Here is a 22549-nt window from a genome sequence, read left to right as displayed (position 1 = left end):
ACTAGTGTGTCATGCACTAAGTATCTAGCCCACTTTGAAATGGAGATCATCAAAACATACTAGGGAACTGTTAGCATGCAGCAGCAGTAGCCACATGGACACTAAGTATGCTGCAGTGTAGATTTACACCCCAGCATGCTGTGAACTAAATGCTCATATAGAAAAGCCCCTTGTATCAGGGACAGCAATCCAATTGTAACAGGAAGAACCCCACAAGCTACATATACTCATCATGTGCTTGCTTGGAATTTGGCATGCCAAGACGCTATTAAAAATAATACAATCCCCTAAGAGAGACGCTGGAAGTTGTTTATAAAATTGCAAAGTTAATTTAAAAATATCACACAAATGAGGGGCTATATTTCAGGACATCATATTCAAAGTGTTAAGTATATCACCAGGTATCTGGGTTCTCTCTCCTACCAAGTATACTCTCCAGGTGGTAGCACTGGCTTTAGTTTTTGAGAACTATCTGTACTGTGTGGAACGTGGGAGATTGTGGAGGATGCAATGAGAGATCCTGAAATGAGAACTTGAATTTAGTGACCTAGCAGCTCAAATGGAAAAATGTAACTTCATCTTTGGTATTGAACTACGTTGAAAAGGCCTAAATATGGGTTGGATGTTTCAGCAACAGAAGGCTAATGTCTTATGAAAATGACATTTTATTCACTTCAGTCCACCCAATCAGATGAAACCTTTAATTTGTTCTGGGTGCAAATCCACCAGAATAAATTTAAAATTGCAGATAGTCAGAATGTCTGAGCTTCCAAGGAAGAGAAAAGTTCCCAAGAAAATGCAAATAGGGGAGGTCAACCCAGCTATCCAAATTCAGCAAAGGAATTTCCTAAGTATACCTTCTTCAAAGTAGTTGATTTTATGGTATCCAGTATTCAATGTACAAAAAGGTCAGTTCAGAAATATCCCAGTTTGCTCACTCAAACTGAACAACAGCTGTTTTCCAAAGTGGTAAAGTTGATAAAAATTATTATGGTGCTACCGGCAATCAGCACTGTGAGTGAGTGTAGTCAGTGCTCTATTGTCCTATTAAAACATAATTTTACCATTTTGGATCAAAGTCATGGCTCAACTAGTGTATGACTTTACAAGTATAAAAGGGCAAAACTTATGATTTATAGCTTATAGATGTTTCATTTCAAGAAACCCCAGGTAAAGATCATTGTTTGGAATTGTTTTCAGATTTGTAGGTTGTTCATTATGCCCATGTTTAATGCTTTAGTGAATAGTTTTGTACCATGACTAAATTTGTCCACTCTTAATAAAGTGAGATAAATGAGCTTCTGTTCCAAACTTAGTGTTTCTTTATTTATTTATGCAATTCCAGCATTTTTAGGGTACTAAAGTTCCTCCAAATCTCCAGTTATCTGTGCCTATATTTATTTATTTATTTATTTAATATAAATTTTTTAAATTTTATATATATATATATATTATATAAAAAGTATCCTAGGTTTGTTTGGGAAAGAAATCCATAGAAACTACTTTATACTTTCACACACACACACACACACACACACACACACACACACACACACACACACACACACACACACACAAAACAGCACAGAAACTGATACGAGACTACAAAATGTACCAGGTCTTTGGGTCACTGGAGCTTCCAACTTAGGCCACTTAAGCATTTAAATTCCACAAATGAAGGACCTGTATATGCATGTGACCTAAGTTGTGAGTGCAAACAGCAGCAGATGCAAGGCTGCATCTGTAATTATTTGTGTCAACTATTTTGCACTCACAAAAATAAATGCCCAAATTAAAGCTGGGTTGAAAAATTGGCCCTTACATATATAAGGGTATGTCTAAAGAGCAAATGCTGTGCTGCCTACCTGAGCTAGCTTGAATGCAGCTAGCATGGGTAACATAGCAGAGACGACAGTGTGGACTTCAGAGCATGTGGAATAAGCCTGGCATAGACCCTGGGTACATACTTGGCTTGTGAGCCTGCTCTGAAGCCTGCACTGTGCTGTATTCACAGTTATTGTTACCTACACTGTCTGGATGCACTCTGGGTTGGGTAGGCTAACCCGTGCACAGCTTTTGCTGCATGAATGTACCATCAGGGAGGAATTCACCCCTGCACCGTGGACTCTAAGTAGCCTCTCTGATGTGTTTCTCCAACACAGAAGGCCTCTCTGACAGTTGTAGAGCCCACCTCACTAATTCTGCACTGCTTCTGCTGCAACCCCTGATGGCAGGAAGGGGACATGAGTGATGGCAGGAAGCGTCACCATGGCAGGGCAGCTTCAGGTTGCTCTACCTGCTCTATAGCTGATTTGCTCCACATGAGCCCTAGCATAAGAGAGACATAAAGTCTCCCCTCTTGGTCCATGTCAAGTCTGCACTGGCAGTGGGAAGAATTAGCCTCTATCTTTCTGACTGCACCCACAAAAAACTCAAGGCCTTACACATCTCAGTGAGATAGACTGCAGGATCATGACTGCTCACAGTTATTTGTCTCTGGAATAAATGAAGGATACTGTCTAAAGTTCTCACTCTTTATGTGTATATTTATACATGTATTATTACAAGATTTTTAAGCAGCATTGTACTATAGGATATAGCCATGATAGAGGTGAATCATTTTTAGAGTTATAAGAAATAAGTCCTTTTTCACTAGCTATTCCATTCTATATTCACAAAGCATCATGTATGTCTGTATCACTGTATAAATTATATTTACATATACATCTCATATTGGGAAATGTACAAGCCACACGATAAGTTTATGCTCTCTGACTGAGTATAACCTCTTAAGATACAGTATATTTGCTTGTGATCACAGATTCAAAATTCACTTGAATAGTCTACAACATGCTCTTAAAATTTACTTTGTTGGTGAATTGTCATGTCAGTAAACTCATTTGGAAGATTATCTTAGAAAGTGAACACAAAAGTGCAAATATGTCAAAACAAGTACACTGAAAAATGCAAAGGAATATTAAATGGAAATTCTTCCCAGTATTCACCGAGTGCTAACACCAAGAGATCACTTTACACTTTGAAAAAGAGAAAAAATGAATAGTTAGAATGCATGGAAATGTGAAATGAAAAACTTTGTATGTTCAGACATACCCTAAAAGATCCGCAGCAAGTTTGAAACTATCTACCGCAGGTGCTCTGATGACTGAACGAAATGAAATGGGCATATTTGTTATAATCAGCTGGGAAACCACATGACTTGGTTAGTTCCAGAGTTCATAAATTTATGTCAGAATAAAAGGAACAGTAAAAGCATAAGTGAACCAATTTACCCTAAGTGCAAATGGCAGTTTTGTTATTTGGTGTCAAAGTTACCATGAGCACAATGACAACCTGCCATAACATATTTTCATGTTCACTAAAGAACAAAGATTTAGTTGGTTAATATTCTCAGCAATACTCCTTTTCATAATTTACAACAACTAGATGCTGATAGGTTATTTAACATTTATGAAGTTAAGATGTAATCAGAAAAACCCTGATTATCTTTACAAATAAAAAAGTTAAATTATTCCACTTTTTCCCTCGCAACTTCATTTCACAGCAGGTGCACACTTTGCAATGGGACAAGTCAATCAAACTAAATCTTGTTTTTTGCTGTTGTATTTGGATAATGTATAATGGACAATTCTGTGAAAAAAAGCCAGCAAATTAGGTTTGACAGCCCTGTTTACTTCAAAACTAGGGTAGCTCATAAGGTAGAATTTGCAGCAAAATATGTTTAAAAGAGAAAAAGAAAATCACAATCTTGTTTTAAAGACTGGTGATCAAAGGTCCATTTGAAGTCAATTGCTGAAAACTACTTAATGTAAGGTGAAATACAACCACCATTAAACCAAATAACTGAAATTGTATAGTTGTATTCCAACAAGTCTTCAAAAATAAGCATCATGTCTTTTATTAAAATCTAAGTAAGAGGTTAATATGCCAAATAATTGTTATTATGAACTACCAACTGGTACCACACATTACAGCCAGAACTAGTATACTTGGATAACTAATGTTAAATATTTTAAATCCATATGTAAGCACCTACATTAAGTGCCCTGAGAAAGGGGCTCTGTAACCACTGCTCCTATTGAAGGCAATGACAATTCTGAGCGCTCAGCACATTTGAACATCAATCCGCTTATTTAGGTGCCTAAATATGGATTTACGCATCTAAATTTAAGTGCCCAAGTTTGAACATTTTGGCCTATACCACCACAGTAACACACATGCTTTGTGCATATCACAAATACTAAATAATCCTACAAAACGAACTGATCTGGAGAATTAATTCCTTTGAATTACAATCTTCAGAGCTATCTATTGTATCATACTTATTATTACTGAGAACTAAGACAATATCAGGCTTAGGGGGGCAAAAAGAAACCAGGCTACCAGAACACCTAAGTCTGGTACACAAATACCAGGTGGGGCCCCAGGAAGAATGTAGGTAGAAATCCGAACACTCTACACAACATGCAATCTGTACATGCTATTCAAAACCTGGAAGCACAGACTGATGGAGTGAAATAGAACTCTATTATATGAGAAAAGGGGATATTTAAATCCAGAAGATCATTAACATATGAAATAGGCAATCTGGCAACAGAGGACATGATCCTGTGGGTTTTGGTGGACGTCAGCTTTCGCTGAAGTTCATAGCAATTGAAGACACTTGGCAGGGTTAGGTCACAGTGAGAGCTATTGGTGGTGTTAATGAGTTTAAATGTAGGATGGATACTTGCCTACCTATCAATAACATTTATGGATATGCCTGGGGAAAATTATGGTTTTTTCCCCCATTCAGGCTTTCTGTTTCTGTCTATGATATTGACAGTTGTTCCATAGTAACTAACATATCCTTCTGTGGCATATCAGTGAAATGTACCGTACCTTTGAGGTCTGTGCACTGATGCAATGTAACACAAAAATAATGGGATACCTATTTCAGAAAATAAAGCCCTATTTTCCTTAGCGAGTGAGGTGTGTCAAACATTTTTTCTGAATCCATCATTTTAACTACTGCTCAGCCACCTTGCCATTTAGCTAGGTCAGGAGTTTTAAAACGTTATATCTCTCTAAAGTTATGGAATTTGGATACATCACTGATGTTGAAACATCATAACTAAAACCCAAAAAAGGAGAATTTGTCTGATAGGATGTCCATAATTAATCCCCAGGGTGAATATTTGATTCAAATTTATTACAGCAGATAAGCAGATCCAATGCCAAAGTGGCCTGCTATACATAGACAGGAAGATACCAAGGCCAACTACCCTTTCATCAAAACTTAATTAAGAAAAAGCAGTTTTATTCCTGGAAACAATATCAATTAAAATGACTGTTTCAGTGGGAGAGTCACTGCCAACCCTTATCATAAAGGCTCAATTCTGGATGTAAAAGGGGAAAACAACAGTATTTTGATAGGTGTGTTGCAAAACCTAGGATTCATACATGGAAAAAGTAAATCTAACAGAAAAAGACTATCCTGCACCATGAAGTGAATAAGGGTCACAAGTAGTGTTAGACTAACCTTGCAGGTCTCAGCTTCCCTGGGCTACATGATCTGGACCTATAGGGTTTACTCACAGAGGATCATGCCATCTCAAAAGATCAGTTTTTGAGCCTCTACGGGGAACCTCTACCTCCTCTCATTTTTAACCCTGTATCTCCCCTTCTTCTTCAAGAAAACATTTGTAGCATGGACAGCCTATAGTGACCCATAATCCGAAATTCACACTTATGAAGGAACATCCATTAATCTCTTAGGGGTACTATATGAATCTATGCCCCTGTGCGCAGTGTGTGTTTTGGCAGCAGAGCGTTTCCCTGCTATTGCTATTGCCTTACTGATGTGGGAAGAACAGGTGCATCCTGTGCACCTGAAGACCCTTTCACTGAAGAAACAGTGGCCCCCACCTCACTGCCCATCCCAAAGACCATGTTGTGGGAGAAACCACTGAAATTCCCTTAAAGGCCTGAAGACTGGGACTCAGCAGGGAGTAGGAAGTGAAAGAGATCCAGTCACTCAGCCCCTATCAAGACAACATAAGTAAGTTATATGTCCGGAGTGCATCCCAGGACTCGAAGAGGGGTATGTGGGACTGACAGAGAACATGGACTCGTACAGGGGGACCTCTACAATTGTGTGCATAGATTAAACCCAGGTGCAGCAAATATTCATGAAAACCCAATCCCACACTGTGTATGGTTTCAGGAACCCATTTGCCTTTTTACAAAGTCCTAATCTCAAGATAAAGAGGTGTATTATGTTGACCATTGACTTACTAAAGCCTTATTCTCAGAATTTTAACCTACTGCCAATTACATGAATTCAAATAGACAAATGAAAAGATCCAGACTATGTTGAGAAACATTTTCAACAAACACCCCATTCCCACAAGTCTTTGTTCACCATTTCAATGTTTTGTTGCGATTTAAAACTTATTTCTAATGTTACTGAATATTCAGGACCTTAAATGATACCGACTATCAAAACTATAGCAGAGTATGAGGCACTTTCCAATAAAATCAGCTGTAGATTATACACCAGTCAAATTCACCTCCCTTCTTGCTGGGTTCTAAATCCTTCCTGGCAGTCAGGGGAAAAGTTTAATTTAAGATTTTAATCTTTTTCATATATTATAGCATTTCTATAATGGATTTTGTGCTTCTGCAAATTAAAAGATTGACAGCTCAGGGTATTATAGACCTAGTAGCCACTGGTTAAATGGGCAGAGTTAGTCACCACAATACTTATTAAACCATACTTGAATGCAAAATGGTTTTTCTAGGTGAAGTTACTGTCAATGCCCTCTGACTTTCTCGTAGCCAGTGGCTATTCTGCAAGGTGAAAATGTCTTAAATAATTAGGAAGAAGGGACATAAAAAAAAGAGTTCACTGAAAAACCTCACACCGTTTTTCCTGCTGTAAACAAACATTTCAAAAGTTTTTCAAAGACCGATATAAAAGAAAATTGTCACCTGAAAAAATAACTACTATCTAGACATTTGAAAACACATTAATGTGATTCATTAAAAAGGTCAGCGTAGTAGGGAGAGATGGCCTGGTGCAAGATGAAGGCCTGAGCCAGGGACTATGAACCCAAATCAGGCCATGTATTAAAGCAGATGCTTATAAGTTCACTGTTTAGTACATGAAATTGTCAAAGTTGTTGCTATTGTACTAGGAACCAGATATTTACGTAAATGGATTTCAGCTAGTACAGACACTTTCCAATTTAGTTTAAGATATTAGGAACAAGGGAAGGCAACAAACCAATGTTATGAAATACATAAGGTTGTGTGTAAGTTGTGTATCCTAATTGCTAGTTTTAGCTATAGATGTTGGGGCACTTTGCTGTAATTTTTTGTGTGGCCCAGGGGACAGCAGATATTTTCACTGCTGACTGAGCCTCTTCTCGCTCCTAGCCACTCATGTGTCAATGTACCTGTAACCACGGAGCCAGGGCACTCATGCTGGGCCTCGGGGGCAATAAACCTGGCCAAGTGCCTTTGTTACCAAGCTGTGCCTGTGGTCTTTTTTTATAAGTAACATCAGGGTTTGCTGAATGAGCAGGCTGCCTTATATGCTGTTAACAGTAATAACACTGAAGCTTCAAAAACAGAAGCCCGAACAGCATTACCAAGACAAGGACGTTCCAGCCTTCAGCACTTAACAACATTGGGTAGTACTATCAAGGTCTGCTGAACCAGCTATCTGCACAGAGCTGGACAGCACACTGAAAAAAACCCTACACATACAAGCTGACACACTGATGACCCTGACCGATGATCCGGTAAGTGACAAGCTGTCCACTGTAGGGGTTGCGACCTAACATGACAAAAAACTACAAGCTCAGTTACAGCTACTGTGCTGTTAACAAATTTAAATATCTGATGGATATATGATTATCAATAGCTTCTATGGATATATACAAGTAAAAGTAGAAGTTCCTGCTGGAGATTAAATATGCTAGATGGAAATATGGATCTCTCTCTCTCTCTCTCTCTTTCTGTTTCTATCCATGATGTTAACATTCATTCCACAATAATTGTATCATATCATTTTTATCATGCCAGGGAAATGTAGCATGCCAGTGAAGGCGTGATCTGTACTGACTCAATACAACACTTATTCTTGATGGGGTGACAAACATTTAGCTAAATCCTAACTGCTACTCACCCACTCTCGAGCGGATTTGTTCAGATTTTGTTTATCTAATAAGTAGGCTAAACTATCAGTGGACCAAAACCTGGCCCATGGTTCTGTGAGATTAAGGGGGCTGTTAACACCTAACTCCTGCTTTACACATCTGCATACCAGGCCAAGAAATCCTTCCGCTGATCCCAACCATCTCCAGGAGGCCTGGAACCTTATGCCTTCTCTACAGAAATAGTGGACAGAGCCACTTGGGATGAGGACCTCATATAAATCAGTATCATTTCATGGATTCTGGTCCTCCTGTCTCCTTGACACAGAGTGGGAGTAAAGTAGGAGGTGATGTTAATTTCCGATGATGAAACATTAAAATGCAAATATTGCAACTAAAGATGGGCATGAACCAAAACATTGAATCTGAAGTCCCCTGGACTATGAAGTGTTTGAAATATAGTTTTCAATATTGCAAATCAGGGTCATCTCAGATTCCAGTGCAGGCTCAGGATACCACAACATGGTTAGTTCATGGCTCACTCTTACTCCATTTGCCTTGGTTAATAACAACTGAGTACAGCTGCTCTATATCCCATTACCAGTCCCAAAAACCACCCAGGCATATCCTGAATTAGAGAAATCTGGGTGGTTTTGGGGACTGGTAATGGGATATAGAGCAGCTGTACTCAGTTGTTATTAACCAAGGCAAATGGAGTAAGAGTGAGTCATTGATGATGATGATGATGATGATGATAGTAAGCCAAACCTATGACTAGTTGCTAACATTTAGAAATCAGGAGCATCAAGACCAAGTTGGGAAAGAGACAACTGAAAAGCCATTTCATGTATAGCTCATGAATCTTAAAATTAAAATACAGGAAAGGAGTGTCTTTGTCACAGGAACTCAGTGTTGTTCATCCTGCAGGCTAAGTGGCATTTTAAGGCTCCAGGAATATAGGAACTTATACCATCAACAAGCATCTTCCCTGTCAATAATCCAGTTTCAGCAAAGATGAAAGAAGGAAATTTACATTCAGTTTTCCTGACATGCAGCTATTTGAATTGTTTCTTTCAATAATACTTAGTACTTACATAGTAGTTTATATGTTCAAACCAATGTACAGACAATCAATCCTCACAACAAAGCAGTCAGGTACATGAGACAATTATTATATTAAATCTCTATAAGAATCATCAGCATAGGATACCAGCTACTCAATTCACAGATGCACTTTTTGACACCAGACATGAACGAGAAACCAGAATGAAACAGCAAATTTGCTCAATGTGTTATTTTCCCTATGCCCATTAATTTGCCACAAGGAATTCTTTAATTTGCCACAAGGAACTATACAGAAGTATGTTTTTACCTGGAGTGTCCCAAGCCACAAATATGGAATATGCATCCATTACTGTGACATTATATGGAACATGGATTTCCTCTGGTGTTTCTACTGGTGTTTGTATAACGTATTTGTCACTAGTACTGCTGCCACCCCCAGTGCTGGATTCCAGCTGGTAAACATATCTGCACAAACACAAAAAACAGCAGCAACAGAAACGGTGGTTAAATGCTGTAGGGATGTTTGTACTGGAATTATTTCCCTTTTGCACCAGTTTAGGAAGCACAGACCACAAAGCATGTTATATATATTGCATTAAAATACAGATTTTCACTTTCTCCTTTATCAGATAAGAAAAGTCACACATCTCTTGCTAATCAAACTAATACACCTCTACCCCGATATAACGCTGTCCTCGGGAGCAGGGGTGAAAGTAAAAAACAGTTACTCACCTTTGTAACTGTTGTTCTTCGAGATGTGTTGCTCATATCCATTCCAATTAGGTGTGCGCGCGCTGCGTGCACGATCGTCGGAGAAATTTTCTACCCTAGCAACACCCGGTGGGTCGGCTGTGGAGCCCCCCTGGAGTGGCGCCTTCATGGCGCTGGATATATACCCCAGCCAACCCAGCGCCCCCTCAGTTCCTTCTTGCCGGTTACTCCGACAGTGGGGAAGGGGGGCGGATTTGGAATGGATATGAGCAACACATCTCGAAGAACAAGAGTTACAAAGGTGAGTAACCATTTTTCTTCTTCGAGTGCTTGCTCATATCGATTCCAATTAGGTGACTACCAAGCCTTACCTAGGCGGTGGGGTCGGAGTGAGACATCGCTGTGTGCAAAACCGCTGAACCGAATGCAGCATCGTCTCTGGACTGCTGTACCAGTGCATAGTGAGCGGCGAAGGTGTGGACCGATGACCAAACTGCAGCTCTACAAATGTCCTGGATCAGGACTTGAGCCAGGAAGGCAGTCGAGGAGGCTTGGGCCCTTGTGGAGTGGGCGGTGAGGTGTGGCGCTGGGACACCAGCCAGGTCGTAGCAAGCACGAATGCAGGACGTGATCCAAGAGGAGAGACATTGGGAGGAGACCGGTAGGCCTTTCAGCCGGTCGGCTACTGCAACAAAGAGTTGTGTCATCTTTCGGAATGGTTTCGTACGCTCAATATAGAAAGCAAGGGCCCTGCGCACGTCCAAGGAGTGCATACGCTGGTCTTGGCGCGTGGCGTGTGGCTTAGGATGGAAGACCGGGAGGAATATATCCTGGTTCACATGAAAAGCTGATACAACCTTGAGAAGGAAAGCAGGGTGGGAGCGAAGCTGCACCTTGTCTTTATGGAAGACTGTGTACTGAGGCTCAGATGTGAGGGCCTTGAGTTCAGAAACACGCCTTGCTGAAGTGATGGCTACAAGGAAAACTGTCTTTCAAGATAGGTAAAGGAGCAAGCAGGTAGCCAATGGCTCAAATGGGGATCCTGTGAGCTTGGAGGGAACCAGGTTAAGATCCCACGCCGGAACGGGCTGGCGTTGCTGTGGGTAAAGGCGGTCTAAGCCCTTGAGGAATCTGACAACCATCGGGTTAGAGAAGACCGAGGAAGCATGTTCTCCTGGGTGGAACGCCGATATAGCAGCCAGGTGAACCCTGACTGAAGATATCGCCAGGCCCTGCTGTCTCAAGGACAGGAGATACTTGAGTATAAGAGGAATAGATGCCTGCAAGGGGGGCGTGGCCCGCTGGTCACACCAACAGGAGAACCGCTTCCACTTGGCTAAGTAAGTGGTCCGTGTAGAGGGCTTTCTACTTCCCAATAGAATCTGTTGCACGGGATGTATTGTAGCTCTGTCCAATTCAGCCACGGAGCATCCACGCTGTAAGGTGGAGCGATTGCAGGTCAGGGTGACACAATCGGCCGTGGTCCTGGGAGATCAAGTCTGGGCACAAGGGAAGCGCGATCAGAGTTTGAACCGATAGCTCCAGAAGCGTGGTGTACCAGTGCTGTCTTGGCCAAGCTGGAGTGACTAGAATCACACGTGCCTGGTCTCTGCGTTGTTTGAGCTGTACCCTGTGGACCAGTGGGAATGGAGGGAAAGTGTAAAACAGCTGGTCTTTCCACGTTAGAAGGAAAGCGTCCGACAGGGAGCCCGGAGATCGCCTTTGTAGTGAGCAGAACACGTGGCACTTCCTGTTGGCTTGTGATGCGAACAGGTCTACCTGGGGAAATCCCCACCTCTGGAAGATGGAATAGATGATGTCCGGGCGAATCGACCACTCGTGCATCTGGAAGGATCTGCTGAGACGGTCCGCCAGAGTGTTCTGGACTCCAGGGAGGAACGATGCCATGAGATGTATCGAGTGGGCAATGCAGAACTCCCACAGGCGAATGGCCTCTTGGCATAAGGGAGACGACCGGGCTCCTCCTTGCTTGTTGATGTAGAACATGGCCATGGTGTTGTCTGTGAGGACTAACATGCAGCGGCCATGCAGGAGACCGAGAAATGCCTGACAGGCTAGGCGCACCGCCATCAGCTCTCGAACGTTGATGTGCAGAGCTAGTTGGGATGCGGTCCACAGGCCTTGGGTATGGTGCTCCCCGAGGTGAGCGCCCCAACCTAGAGATGAGGCGTCCGTGACCAGGTGCAGGGAGGGTTGTGGGGTGTGAAACAGCACTCCTGCACAAACCGCCTTGTGATCCAGCCACCAGGTGAGAGAGGTCAAGACCGAGTTCGGAATTGTGACCACCATGTTCAGGCTGTCCCGAGAAGGGCGGTACACCGAGGACACCCAGGCCTGAAGTTGATGAAGCCGAAGTCTGGCATGCCTGGTTACGTAAGTACAAGAGGCCATGTGACCCAACAGACCGAGGCACGTCCTTACAGTGGTAATCGGGAAGGCCTGGAGTCCGTGGATGATGTTCACGATGGTGCGAAACCGAGTGCCTGGCAGAAGAGCTCGGGCGAGTGTGGAGTCTAAGACTGCCCCGATAAACTCTATTCTCTGGGTCGGCTCCAGAGTGGACTTCTCTTTGTTGAGTAGAATGCCTAAGTCGTGGAATGTTTGTAGTGTGGCCACGGACCAGCCAGTCGTCTAGATACAGGAACCCCTGTATCCTTTGTCGCCGAAGGTATGCTGCCATGACAGCCATACATTTGGTGAACACTCTCAGAGCTGCGGACAGTCCGAAGGGAAGGACGGCAAATTGGTAGTGTACCTTGTTTGCTACAAAACGAAGGAAGCGCCTATGAGGGGGGTAGATCGCTATATGAAAATATGCATCCTTCATGTCGAGGGCAGCGTACCAGTCCCCAGGAACCAGGGAAGGGATGATGGTCCCCAAGAAGACCATGCGGAACTTCAACTTTACTATGAATTTGTTGAGTCCGCGTAAGTCTAAAATGGGTCGCAGACCCCCTTTTGCTTTGGGGATCAGGAAGTAGCGGGAGTAAAACCCCTTGCCCCTTAACTCTGGGGGAACCTCCTCTATGGCCCCCATAGAGAGGAGCTCAAAAACCTCCTGTATAAGGAGATGCTTGTGAGAAGGGTCCCTGAAGAGGGACGGGGAGAGGGGGTGGGAGGGGGGAAACGAAGAAAACTGGAGGGCGTATCCCCTCTCCACCGTGCGAAGGACCCAACAGTCCGAAGCTATAAGGGACCAAGCACGGTGGAAACAGGAGAGGCGATCCCGAAATAAATGAGATGGATCCTGGGTAGTGGCTGGTGCGCTGTCCTCGGGCACAGCTTCAAAAGTTTTGCCTAGGTCCTGAAGGTGGCCTAGGGGGGCCCTGGTTCTGACCGGGTTGGGGTCCGGTCGGCTTCCGTCTACCACCTCGTCCCCGCCTTCTGGGGAAGTCCTGTCTCGGATGAGGAGGAGGAGGGTAGAACCTTTGTGGCTGTGGCCTAAAGGGCCTGCATTGAGGTCCTGGGACATGCATCCCCAGGGAGCGCATGATGGTTCTCTTTGAGGCTCTGTAATCTAGAGTCCGTCTTGTCCGAGAACAAGCCTTGGCCCTCGAACGGCAGATCCTGCAGCGTCTGCTGCAGTTCTGGCTGTAACCCCGAAACCTGGAGCCAGGAGACACGTCGCATGGCTATCCCAGATGCTAGAGTCCTGGCGGCCGAGTCCGCAATGTCGAGGGAGGCCTGTAAGGAGGTTCTAGTCACCTTTTTGCCCTCCTCCACCAGGGCCCCGAACTCCTCCCTTGAGTCCTGGGGAACCAACTCTTTGAATTTACCCATGGAAATCCATGAGTTATAATTGTATCGTTTTAAGAGCGCCTGTTGGTTTGCGGCCCTGAGCTGCAGACCCCCCGCCGAATAAACCTTGCGTCCAAACAAATCAAAGCGCTTAGCGTCCTTTGATTTGGGCGCTGCCGCCTGCTGGCCATGGCGCTCTCTGGCGTTCACTGATGAGTCTACCAGTGAACATGGTGGGGGATGTGTGTAGAGGTACTCATAGTCTTTAGAGGGCACAAAGTACTTCCTCTCTACCCCTCTGGCAGTTGGAGGGATGGAGGCCGGGGTTTGCCATAGGGCCGTAGCGTTAGCCTGAATTGTTCGGATAATGGGCAACGCCACCCAGGTTGGGGCATCAGATGAAAGGATGCTCACCACCGGGTCCTCCACCTCCGCTATCTCCTCGGCCTGTAGGTCCATATTTCTTGCCACCCTTTGTAACAAGTCTTGGTGGGCACGAAGATCTATAGGAGGTGGGCCTGAGGGTGTTGTACCCGCCACTGCCTCATCTGGGGAAGATGAGGAGGACGCCTCAGGGGGTAAGGGATCTGTGTGAGGGTCTGGCTCCAAGGGACTTGGAGGTGCAGGATCCCCTGCGCCAGGGTCTGGTTCCTGCATGGGCGTCAGGGCCGGAGCCTCCATACCCCCTGGGGGAGGACGGGAGATGGTGGCCTCAGGAACTCAGAGTGAGCCGAGCGAGAGGCCGCTAGTGGAGCCCCTTGAGCCTGGTGATACGCCCAAGGGGTCCAGAAAGACCAATGCTTAGGGTCTTGTCGAAGGTTGTCTGCCCCCTCCTGCCAATGACCCAAGTCGTCTGCAGCTTGACCCTGAGCAGGATACGTTGAACGGGGCGCCCCTTCGGAAGAGTGAGACGCCGATCTCGAGGGCCAGGGCGGTGCCGAGCGTGGGTCCAGGGAAACGTCCTAGTACGGTGCCGAGCGGTGCCGATCAATTGGCGAGCGGTCTCTGTGTGGTGCCGGTGAACGGTACCGGGATCGAGAACGGTGCCTATATGCATGTCGGTACCAGGATCCGGATCTGGATCTGGACGACGAAGACAGTCTGTAACCTCGGTGCCAGGAGCGGCCTCGGGAATGGGAGTGTTGCTCATACCGGTGCCGAGAGCTGCGCCTTGACTCCGACCGGTACCGATGCTCGGGTCGGTGCCGAGAAGAAGACCGGTGCCGGGAGGTAGATCTGTGCCGCGAGTACGACCAGCGCCAAGATGGAGATCGGTGCCGGGACTGTGAGCGGCGTCGAGACCTGCTCCGAGACCGGGAGCGGTGCTGCGAGTCCACGCCCGGAGATGGTGGCCGTATCAGGGTAGGTTTGCCCCTGGACTGTACCGTACGAAGGGCATGCGGTGCCACGGGTTGAGAAGGTGCTGGCTCTGTGAGGGCGATGAGGTCTCTCGCCGTGGCAAACGTCTCCGGTGTAGAAGGGAGACAGGGCTCCACCACCTGATGAGGCGGTGAGCCAGTCCGCACCGGACTCAACGGCTCTACCGCCGGCGCCGGAGTCAATGGTGCTGATGATACTTGCACCCTCTGGCCTTCGGAAGCCGGGCACGGCTCTACCACCGGTGAGGGGGGAGCCGGTGCCTGTTGGATGGCAACGTCCTGAGTTTTACGGGGCCTTTTATGTCCCGGAGACAGGGACCGGCGCCGAGGGGCTTGCGGCGGACGCGGTGCCGAGGGAGGACAGTGCCGTGGCGCCTTTTCCGCGTCTTCCCGCAGTGCAGTACCGAGCGGAGCCGCTGGGGCACTACGCACCGAGGTGCTCGGTGCCGGAACCTGGCACGCTGAAGGAGGATCCGGGCTAAGTGCCGCTTCCATGAGGAGCTGCTTAAGCCTGAAGTCCCACTCCTTTTTCGTCCTTGGCCTGAAAGCCTTGCAAATCTTGCACTTGTCCGTTTGGTGAGACTCCCCTAAGCACTTCAGACAAGAGTCATGGGGGTCTCCCATTGGCATAGGCCTAGCACATGTCGTGCACAGCTTAAAGCCGGGAGCCTTGGGCATGAGCCTGGCTGTGTGCCGGGAGGGAAAAGGGGGGAATAAAGGCCCCCTTAACCCCCGCTAACTACGAAAAACTATTTATAATTATTAACAACAACTACTAACCTAAAAAACACAATTAACAACTATCTACAAGAAGCAACGGGTAAAGCTAAGGAGAGTGGAGAACAGCTATGCCGCGCTCCACAGTTCCAACGACCGTCACGGGCGGTAAGAAGGAACTGAGGGGGCGCTGGGTCGGCTGGGGTATATATACAGCGCCATGAAGGTGCCACTCCAGGGGGCTCCACAGCCGACCCACCGGGTGTTGCTAGGGTAGAAAATTTCTCTGACGATCGTGCACGTGGCGCGCACACCTAATTGGAATCGATATGAGCAAGCACTCGAAGAAGAACTTACAGTACTTACAGTAATCGGTACTGCCGAAGTCCTGAGGGGGCGTGGCCTCATCTGGAAGAGGCGGGGCTTCAACCAGAAGAGGCGGGGCCTCAAGATTTAAAGGCCCTGGGGCACCGGCTGTGGCTGGGAGCCCCAGGGTCTTTAAATCAACCTGGGGCTCATAGCTGCAGAGGTGGCTGGGAGCCCCTGGGGCTCAGGGGCAAATTAAAGGGCCTGGGGCTCCGGCTGCCATGGAGCTCCGGGCCTTTTAAATCCCCACCGCAGCTCTGGCTGCTGGAGCGGCGGGCGGGATATAAAGGGCCCGGAGCTCCTGCGGCTGTGGGGAACCCCGAACCTTGCCGGGCTGGGGCCGGGATTTAAAGGGCCCAGAGCTCCTGCCGCTGTGGGGAGCTCTGAGCCCTTTAAATCCCGGCCCCAGCTCAGCTGCCGGAGCTGCGGGTGGGATTCAAAGGGCTCTGGGCTCACCGCAGCCGTGGGAGCTCTAAGCCCTTTAAATCCCGGCCCCAGCCCAGCTGCTGGAGCTGCAGGCGGGATTTAGAGGGCTCTGGGCTCCCAGCGGGGAGCCCAGAACCCTTTAAATCCCTGCCACGGAAGCTGGTGCGGTCCCACATGGCGTACTGGCTCTTGCCGGTACACCATACCGGACTGTACTGGCTTACTTTCACCTCTGCTCGGGAGCCAAAAAATCTTACCGCGTTATAGGTGAAACTGCGTTATATCGAACTTGCTTTGATCTGCCGGAGTGCACAGTCCTGTCCCCCCAGAGCACTGCTTTACCGCGTTATATCTGAATTCGTGTTATATCAGGTCACGTTATATCGGGGTAGAGGTGTACTTTTTATATTACATTTCATAGCATCTTAAGAAACACTTAGACCATGTGACGCATTAAAAACAATTTTAGAATGGCCTCTTAAAAATATTAGGAGATGCTATTATTAGGGATTTTCACCTTCAAACTGGTATGTTCAACATGCATTATCCACCACCCAGTGCATAGTCTGCTATGTAAAGAATTTCAACCTCTCTGAGCCAAGACAATAGAAGAAAAGTGGAACTATGAGCCAGAACAATTAAAGCTCAGAGAAAGATACTGAGGTAGGGAATGCCTACAATGGCATGTGGCCTATTGGTTCAGGGTCTGTTTGACATATTTGGGGTTGGGAAGGAATTCCCCCCCACCCTTCCCCCGCCGTGTCAGATTGGCAGAGACCCTGGGGGGTCCTTCCTCTGCAGCATGGGGTATGGATCACTTGCAGGTTTAAACTGGTGTAAATAGTGAATTCTCTAAACCATGATTTGAGGACTTCAGTAATTCAGCCAGAGGTTAGGGGGTCTGTTACAGAAGTGGGTGGGTGAGGTTCTGTGGCCTGCAATGGGCAGGAGGTCAGACTAGATCAGTGGTTTTCAAACTTTTTTTCTGGGGACCCAGGTGAAGAAAATTGTTGATGCCCATGACCCAGCAGAGCTGAGGATGAGGGGTTTGGGGTGTAGGAGGGGCTCAGGGCTGGGGCAGAAGGTTGGGGGGTAAAGGCTGTGGGGTGGGGCCAGGAATGAGGGGTTCAGGGTGTGGAGGGGGGCTCTGAGCTGGGGCAGGGAGTTGGGGTGCAGGAGGGGGTCAGGGCTCTGGACTGGGGGTGGGGATGAGGGGTTTGGGGTGCAGGAAGGGGTTCCGGGTTTGGGGGGGCTCAGAGCTGGGTCAGTAGGTTGGGGCATGGGAGGGAGTCAGGGCTTGGGGCTGGGGATGAGGGGTTTGGGGGGCTCAGGGCTGGGGCAGGGGGGTGGACTGCAGAGGGAACAGGGCTCTGGGCTGGAGCTAGGGATGAGGGGTTTGGGGTGCGGGAGGGGCTCCGAACTGGGTCAGGGGGTTGGGGTGCAGGAGAGAGTCAGGGGGGTTGGGTGCAGGAGGGGCTCCAGGTTTGGGGGGGCTCAGGGCTGGGGGATAGGAGGCTTAGGCCCTCAGGGCCAGATTTTCAAAGGTATTTAGGCACCTAAAGATGTAGATAGGTGCTTAGCAGGATTTTCAAAAGCACTTCAGCAGGTTATGCACTTTGAAAATTGGATTCAGGTTAATCTTAGACACCTTTGAAAATTTTACTCTTCTCCTGCAAAATCTAATTCTTAAGCACTCTATGAAGCTTACCAAAGTTCTTTATTAGGCCTTACCTACTGTTGGGCTGCAGGCCATCATCAGTGAAATTCAGATTTCCGCTGCCACCCTGGAAAATCTCTTCTCCATTACGAAGCAATCGATATTGAGAAACGAGTCCATTGGGTTTTTCTGGTTCACCCCAATAGAATTCCACTCGTGTCGAGCTGACTGTGATATGACGAGGCTTCGACCATACTCCTGTTAACATCAGCATACCATTGTTTCAGCCATATCATAAAATTAAATATAAAAGGTCCTGATTCTCTATTTCCCTGTACCTTGTGCAGTCGCTTACACCAGTGCAAAGTGAGCATAGACCACTACCAGATCAGAAAGGTAGTTTACACACATTCTATACTCTATTAGCACTGACATAAATAAATATTCAGGATGCAGGTCAATGGAGAATCAGACTTAAAAGTTGATAATCACAGGACTAACTTTGCCTGGTGTGTCAGCATATATTTATTTTTGTTTTATAAAAATGTGCCCATTACAATTGCATCTGGAAATCATTTACTTCTAGATGATGCCAGAAAGTTGATCTCACAAAAAACAGAGAACCTGAAACACTGTGGTTCAGCATACAGATGGGGTTATAATACAATTATTGCACTGAAGAGCCAAATTACCTGTTGTAAATGACTGCTCAGGAGCTCCATCAATGTCAATGGAGTTTTGCCCATTTACAGAAATTTGGCCCCCAATGATTTCCTCTAATATTATGTGAATGCCTTTTCCTTACCCTGAGGAGCAGCTTGCAAGGTTCGACCTGCAAATGGCTGGCTAGAGCTACATCCAGCAGATGTGCAGGCTGTAAGTGTGAAGCTGTAGTTAGTGTATGGCTGGAGACCTAAAAACAAAACAAACACAAACATAATACTAAAATGATGACCTTAGACATCCTGAGAATTACAACTGTAGAGGGAAAGTTACTCCATTGGCACAAAAATCTAAAGGTTTCAAACCTGGCGACGTCCCATGTTGGTGTCAATAGAACACTATAGGACAGAATTTTTTCTTCTTTTTTCCAGTTTGTTTTTTTAAAAACATAGGCAATTATACATAAAAGCTATGCTAAAAGAATATTAAGCAAAATCAAACACTCAAAAGACAGGAACTCCCAGAATTAAGTTTGCCTGTGCATCCTGAATTTGGCTCCTTTGCATTTATGTGCGATCATACAGTCTTTTATTACATACTATTTTTTCCACAGGATATCTGGCTCATTCAGTGCACCTGTTCTGGGGATGAATCAGGGATGTGTACTAAAGGAGGCTGTTATCTACTGGACCTCGACCTCATTTGTTGCAGAAATTGGATAGTGTATAGTGAAGCAGTCAGGGGATTGCAGGAGAAAAGGCGGGTCTCATGGTTACGACAGTTGAATGTTGCCCTTGAGAACTGGATTTTATCCCTGGATCTGCCACAGAGTTCCTGTGTGATGCTGGGCAACACATTTAAACCAAACTTTTCAGAGGTAGTCACTAATCGTGTGTTCCTCATTTTCTGGATGCCCAACCAGAGACCTTGGGGTCTGATTTGCAGACAGGGCCGGCTCCAGGCACCAGCCCACCAAGCTTGTGCTTAGGGCGGCACCTGGAGGGGGCCGGCATGGTGCTCTGGCCACCAGGGACAGCGGAGCCGCAGTGGGCTCGCCGCTCTCCCCCGGCAGCGGGGCCGCGACTGGGCTCGCCGCCCTCCCCGCGGCCCTCCGGCTGCCAGGGAGAGCGGGGCCGCGACTGGGCTCGCTGCCCTCCCCGCGGTGCTCTGGCCGCTGGGGAGAGCGGACCCGCAGTGGGCTCGCCGCCCTCCCCCGGCGCTCCAGCCGCCGGGGAGAGCGGAGCCCCGGCCGGGCTTGCTGCCCTCCTCCGGGCGCTCCGGCCGCTGGGGAGAGCGGAGCCCCGGCCAGGCTCTCCGCCCTCCCCCCAGGGCTCCCCCCTCCCCCCGGCGCCCTCCCCTGCCGTGCTACGGGGGGGGGGGGGGGCTTTTTTGCCTGGGGCGGCAAAAAAGCCAGAGCCGGCCCTGTTTACAGAGAGTTGAACACTCACAACTGCAAATGAAGACAATGGGAGCTGTGCATAACATATTAAGTGGTATATAATGCTAAGTACTCTCATCTCAAATTCGGCACACAAAATTAGTGGCTACTTCTGATCTTAATCTCTTTGTGCCTCAGTTCCACATTTGTAAAATGGGAATAATTCCACCCCCGCATTTCATAGGGATGTTATGTAGATAAATTAATTAATTTTTCTGAAGTCCTCGGATATTATAGTGATGAGCATCATAAGGAAACTAATAATTCTACCTTCAGAGCAGGAATTGAATGGCATGAAGTAAATAAGGCATGGGGCTACACATTGCAATGAGGATAAAAAATATTGACTAGCTTCTCATTAATTGAGCACTGTCCATTCTGAATGAGGAGGGATCCTATGGAAAAAAATAGTATGTGATCATATAATTAAAGACTGTATCATATTGTATATGCACAAGGGCTACACAGGCAACCTTCATTCAGGCATTTCTTACTTTTGAGTGTTTGACATTGCAGCCTTAATATTGTTCTTTAAAAATTCATGTGAGTGTGTGTATATGTAATTGTAATTATTTAAAAAATACAGTCCCGCAACAAGAAAAAACATTAGGATAAAAGTCTTTGTTCAAAACCAGTTAGGCAATATTTTCACGGTTAAAAGAAATGGTTTGTACGTACAGAGCAGTAATAAGCAACAGGCAGCTAAAGAGGTAAAATAATGAATGGAAGACACAAAAGCTGCTCACAAACTGAACAGGATGTGAAGAAGAGAAAATAAAGAGATGACTCAGGGGGACAGCCCTGAATGTAACCTAATCATGAACTGGAAGAGAAGAAAAATCATCCGAACACTCAGCATAAAAGTAAGAGGGGAGGAAATGACAGTTGCAGACTAGACAGAAGCAAAGGCATGGAGGAAAGCCAATAATTTAACATTTCAGGCTAGGAAAGATTACTGTGGCAACAAATTACTTGAATTCCCCATAAGGGAGTCATGTTCACTTTTAAAGGAAACATGCATAATAAAGCAATACTCATTTACAGCTACACTTTAAAGAGAAAAATGGGCATTAAAAAGAGAGCGCATGGTTTCACTAAATTTACTGGAAAAATTCTGGTGCCTGGAACTTCTAGTCATACATGTAGTTGATTTTAGATAGATTATACATTCTTTGCTATAAGGACCTTGTGCACGTTTTGAAGAGCCCTGAACAAATCTATGCATGTGATTAATAATAAATAACAACAAACGTAATATGATGATTTTGAAATGCAAACAATACTTTGCTTTTAACATTTTCCCCCTGTGGATACTAATTCAAGGAGTCATTTCCCTTGGAATTTGATTCTGCAATTGTTACTTTAAGGTGGTCAGTCACCGGACTATTGTATCATCCACTGTTTTTCCAAGTGGTTGCCAAACAGCTCCTAAAGAATGTATTATCCTATCAATCAGTCAATCATTTCCAACACTATTTGTCTCTGCTTGTGGTCCTGGCTGCAGCAATTAGCTCCAGTGCTGACAGTCCTGGGCCACCACAGGAATTTCACTCAGGAGGATGTCAAGTTGCTGATAGTTTTTATTTATGAAAAAACATGTTGCTAATGAGTTGCCGCTGCCTGGACATAGGGTTGTCCAGTGGCAGTGCTACTGAGTCACACACCTTTCCACTACTCTTAAGTAGAGAGCGAGAGAGAGAGAGAGAGAGAGAGAGAGAGTGAGTGTGTGTGTGTGTAGAATAATTTCAAACCACTCTATCACAAAATACGCTGGAGTCTTATTTCATTTATGAAACTGCATGTCAGTGACTTTCTGGCTCTTACTTAAATAGGATCACTCACAGAAACTCTTGATGAAGTCCATTACTCTGGATAAGATTTTTAGCCAAATATAAAAATAGAGTTAAGAAGAATCATCGTCACACTTGCTGCTGCTGAAGAGGGCACTCTAAGCTTTCTTTTACAGCAATGCCTCTAATTATTTTAGTGAATCCTTCCCCCCTACCGCAGCGCATTAGCAGGCCCATTTGTAAAGCAGTAGTAACACAAAGTGAAACAATGCCATAACTGTCATCCAAATTGTTCTGTACAGGGTAGTGGAAGTGTTCAGTAATAAATGATATAAAAAGGTCCTTTATTGACAAGCTGCCATGTGCTGTTTGCATTAGAGAACATGAGAAGATGATGGCTGCTGCCCCTAGGTCCCAGT

The 22549-nt window shown here is 46.0% G+C and overlaps 1 protein-coding gene across 1 annotated transcript in view; it reads right to left on the bottom strand.

Annotated features, from left to right (window-relative positions):
- USH2A (usherin) overlaps positions 1-22549 on the bottom strand; it is a 584327-nt gene that overhangs the window by 95440 nt on the left and 466338 nt on the right. Inside the window, exons 57-59 of the mRNA XM_065589441.1 lie at positions 19045-19152; positions 18314-18497; positions 9532-9689 (exon numbers count right to left, since the gene is read on the bottom strand). Coding sequence (XP_065445513.1) covers positions 9532-9689; positions 18314-18497; positions 19045-19152 — 450 coding nt within the window. The remainder of the gene's footprint in view (positions 1-9531; positions 9690-18313; positions 18498-19044; positions 19153-22549) is intronic.

The sequence above is a fragment of the Chrysemys picta genome, chromosome 3, assembly GCF_011386835.1.
Source record: "Chrysemys picta bellii isolate R12L10 chromosome 3, ASM1138683v2, whole genome shotgun sequence".
Taxonomy (NCBI): domain Eukaryota; kingdom Metazoa; phylum Chordata; order Testudines; family Emydidae; genus Chrysemys; species Chrysemys picta.
This window is presented reverse-complemented; position numbering and strand designations above follow the sequence as displayed.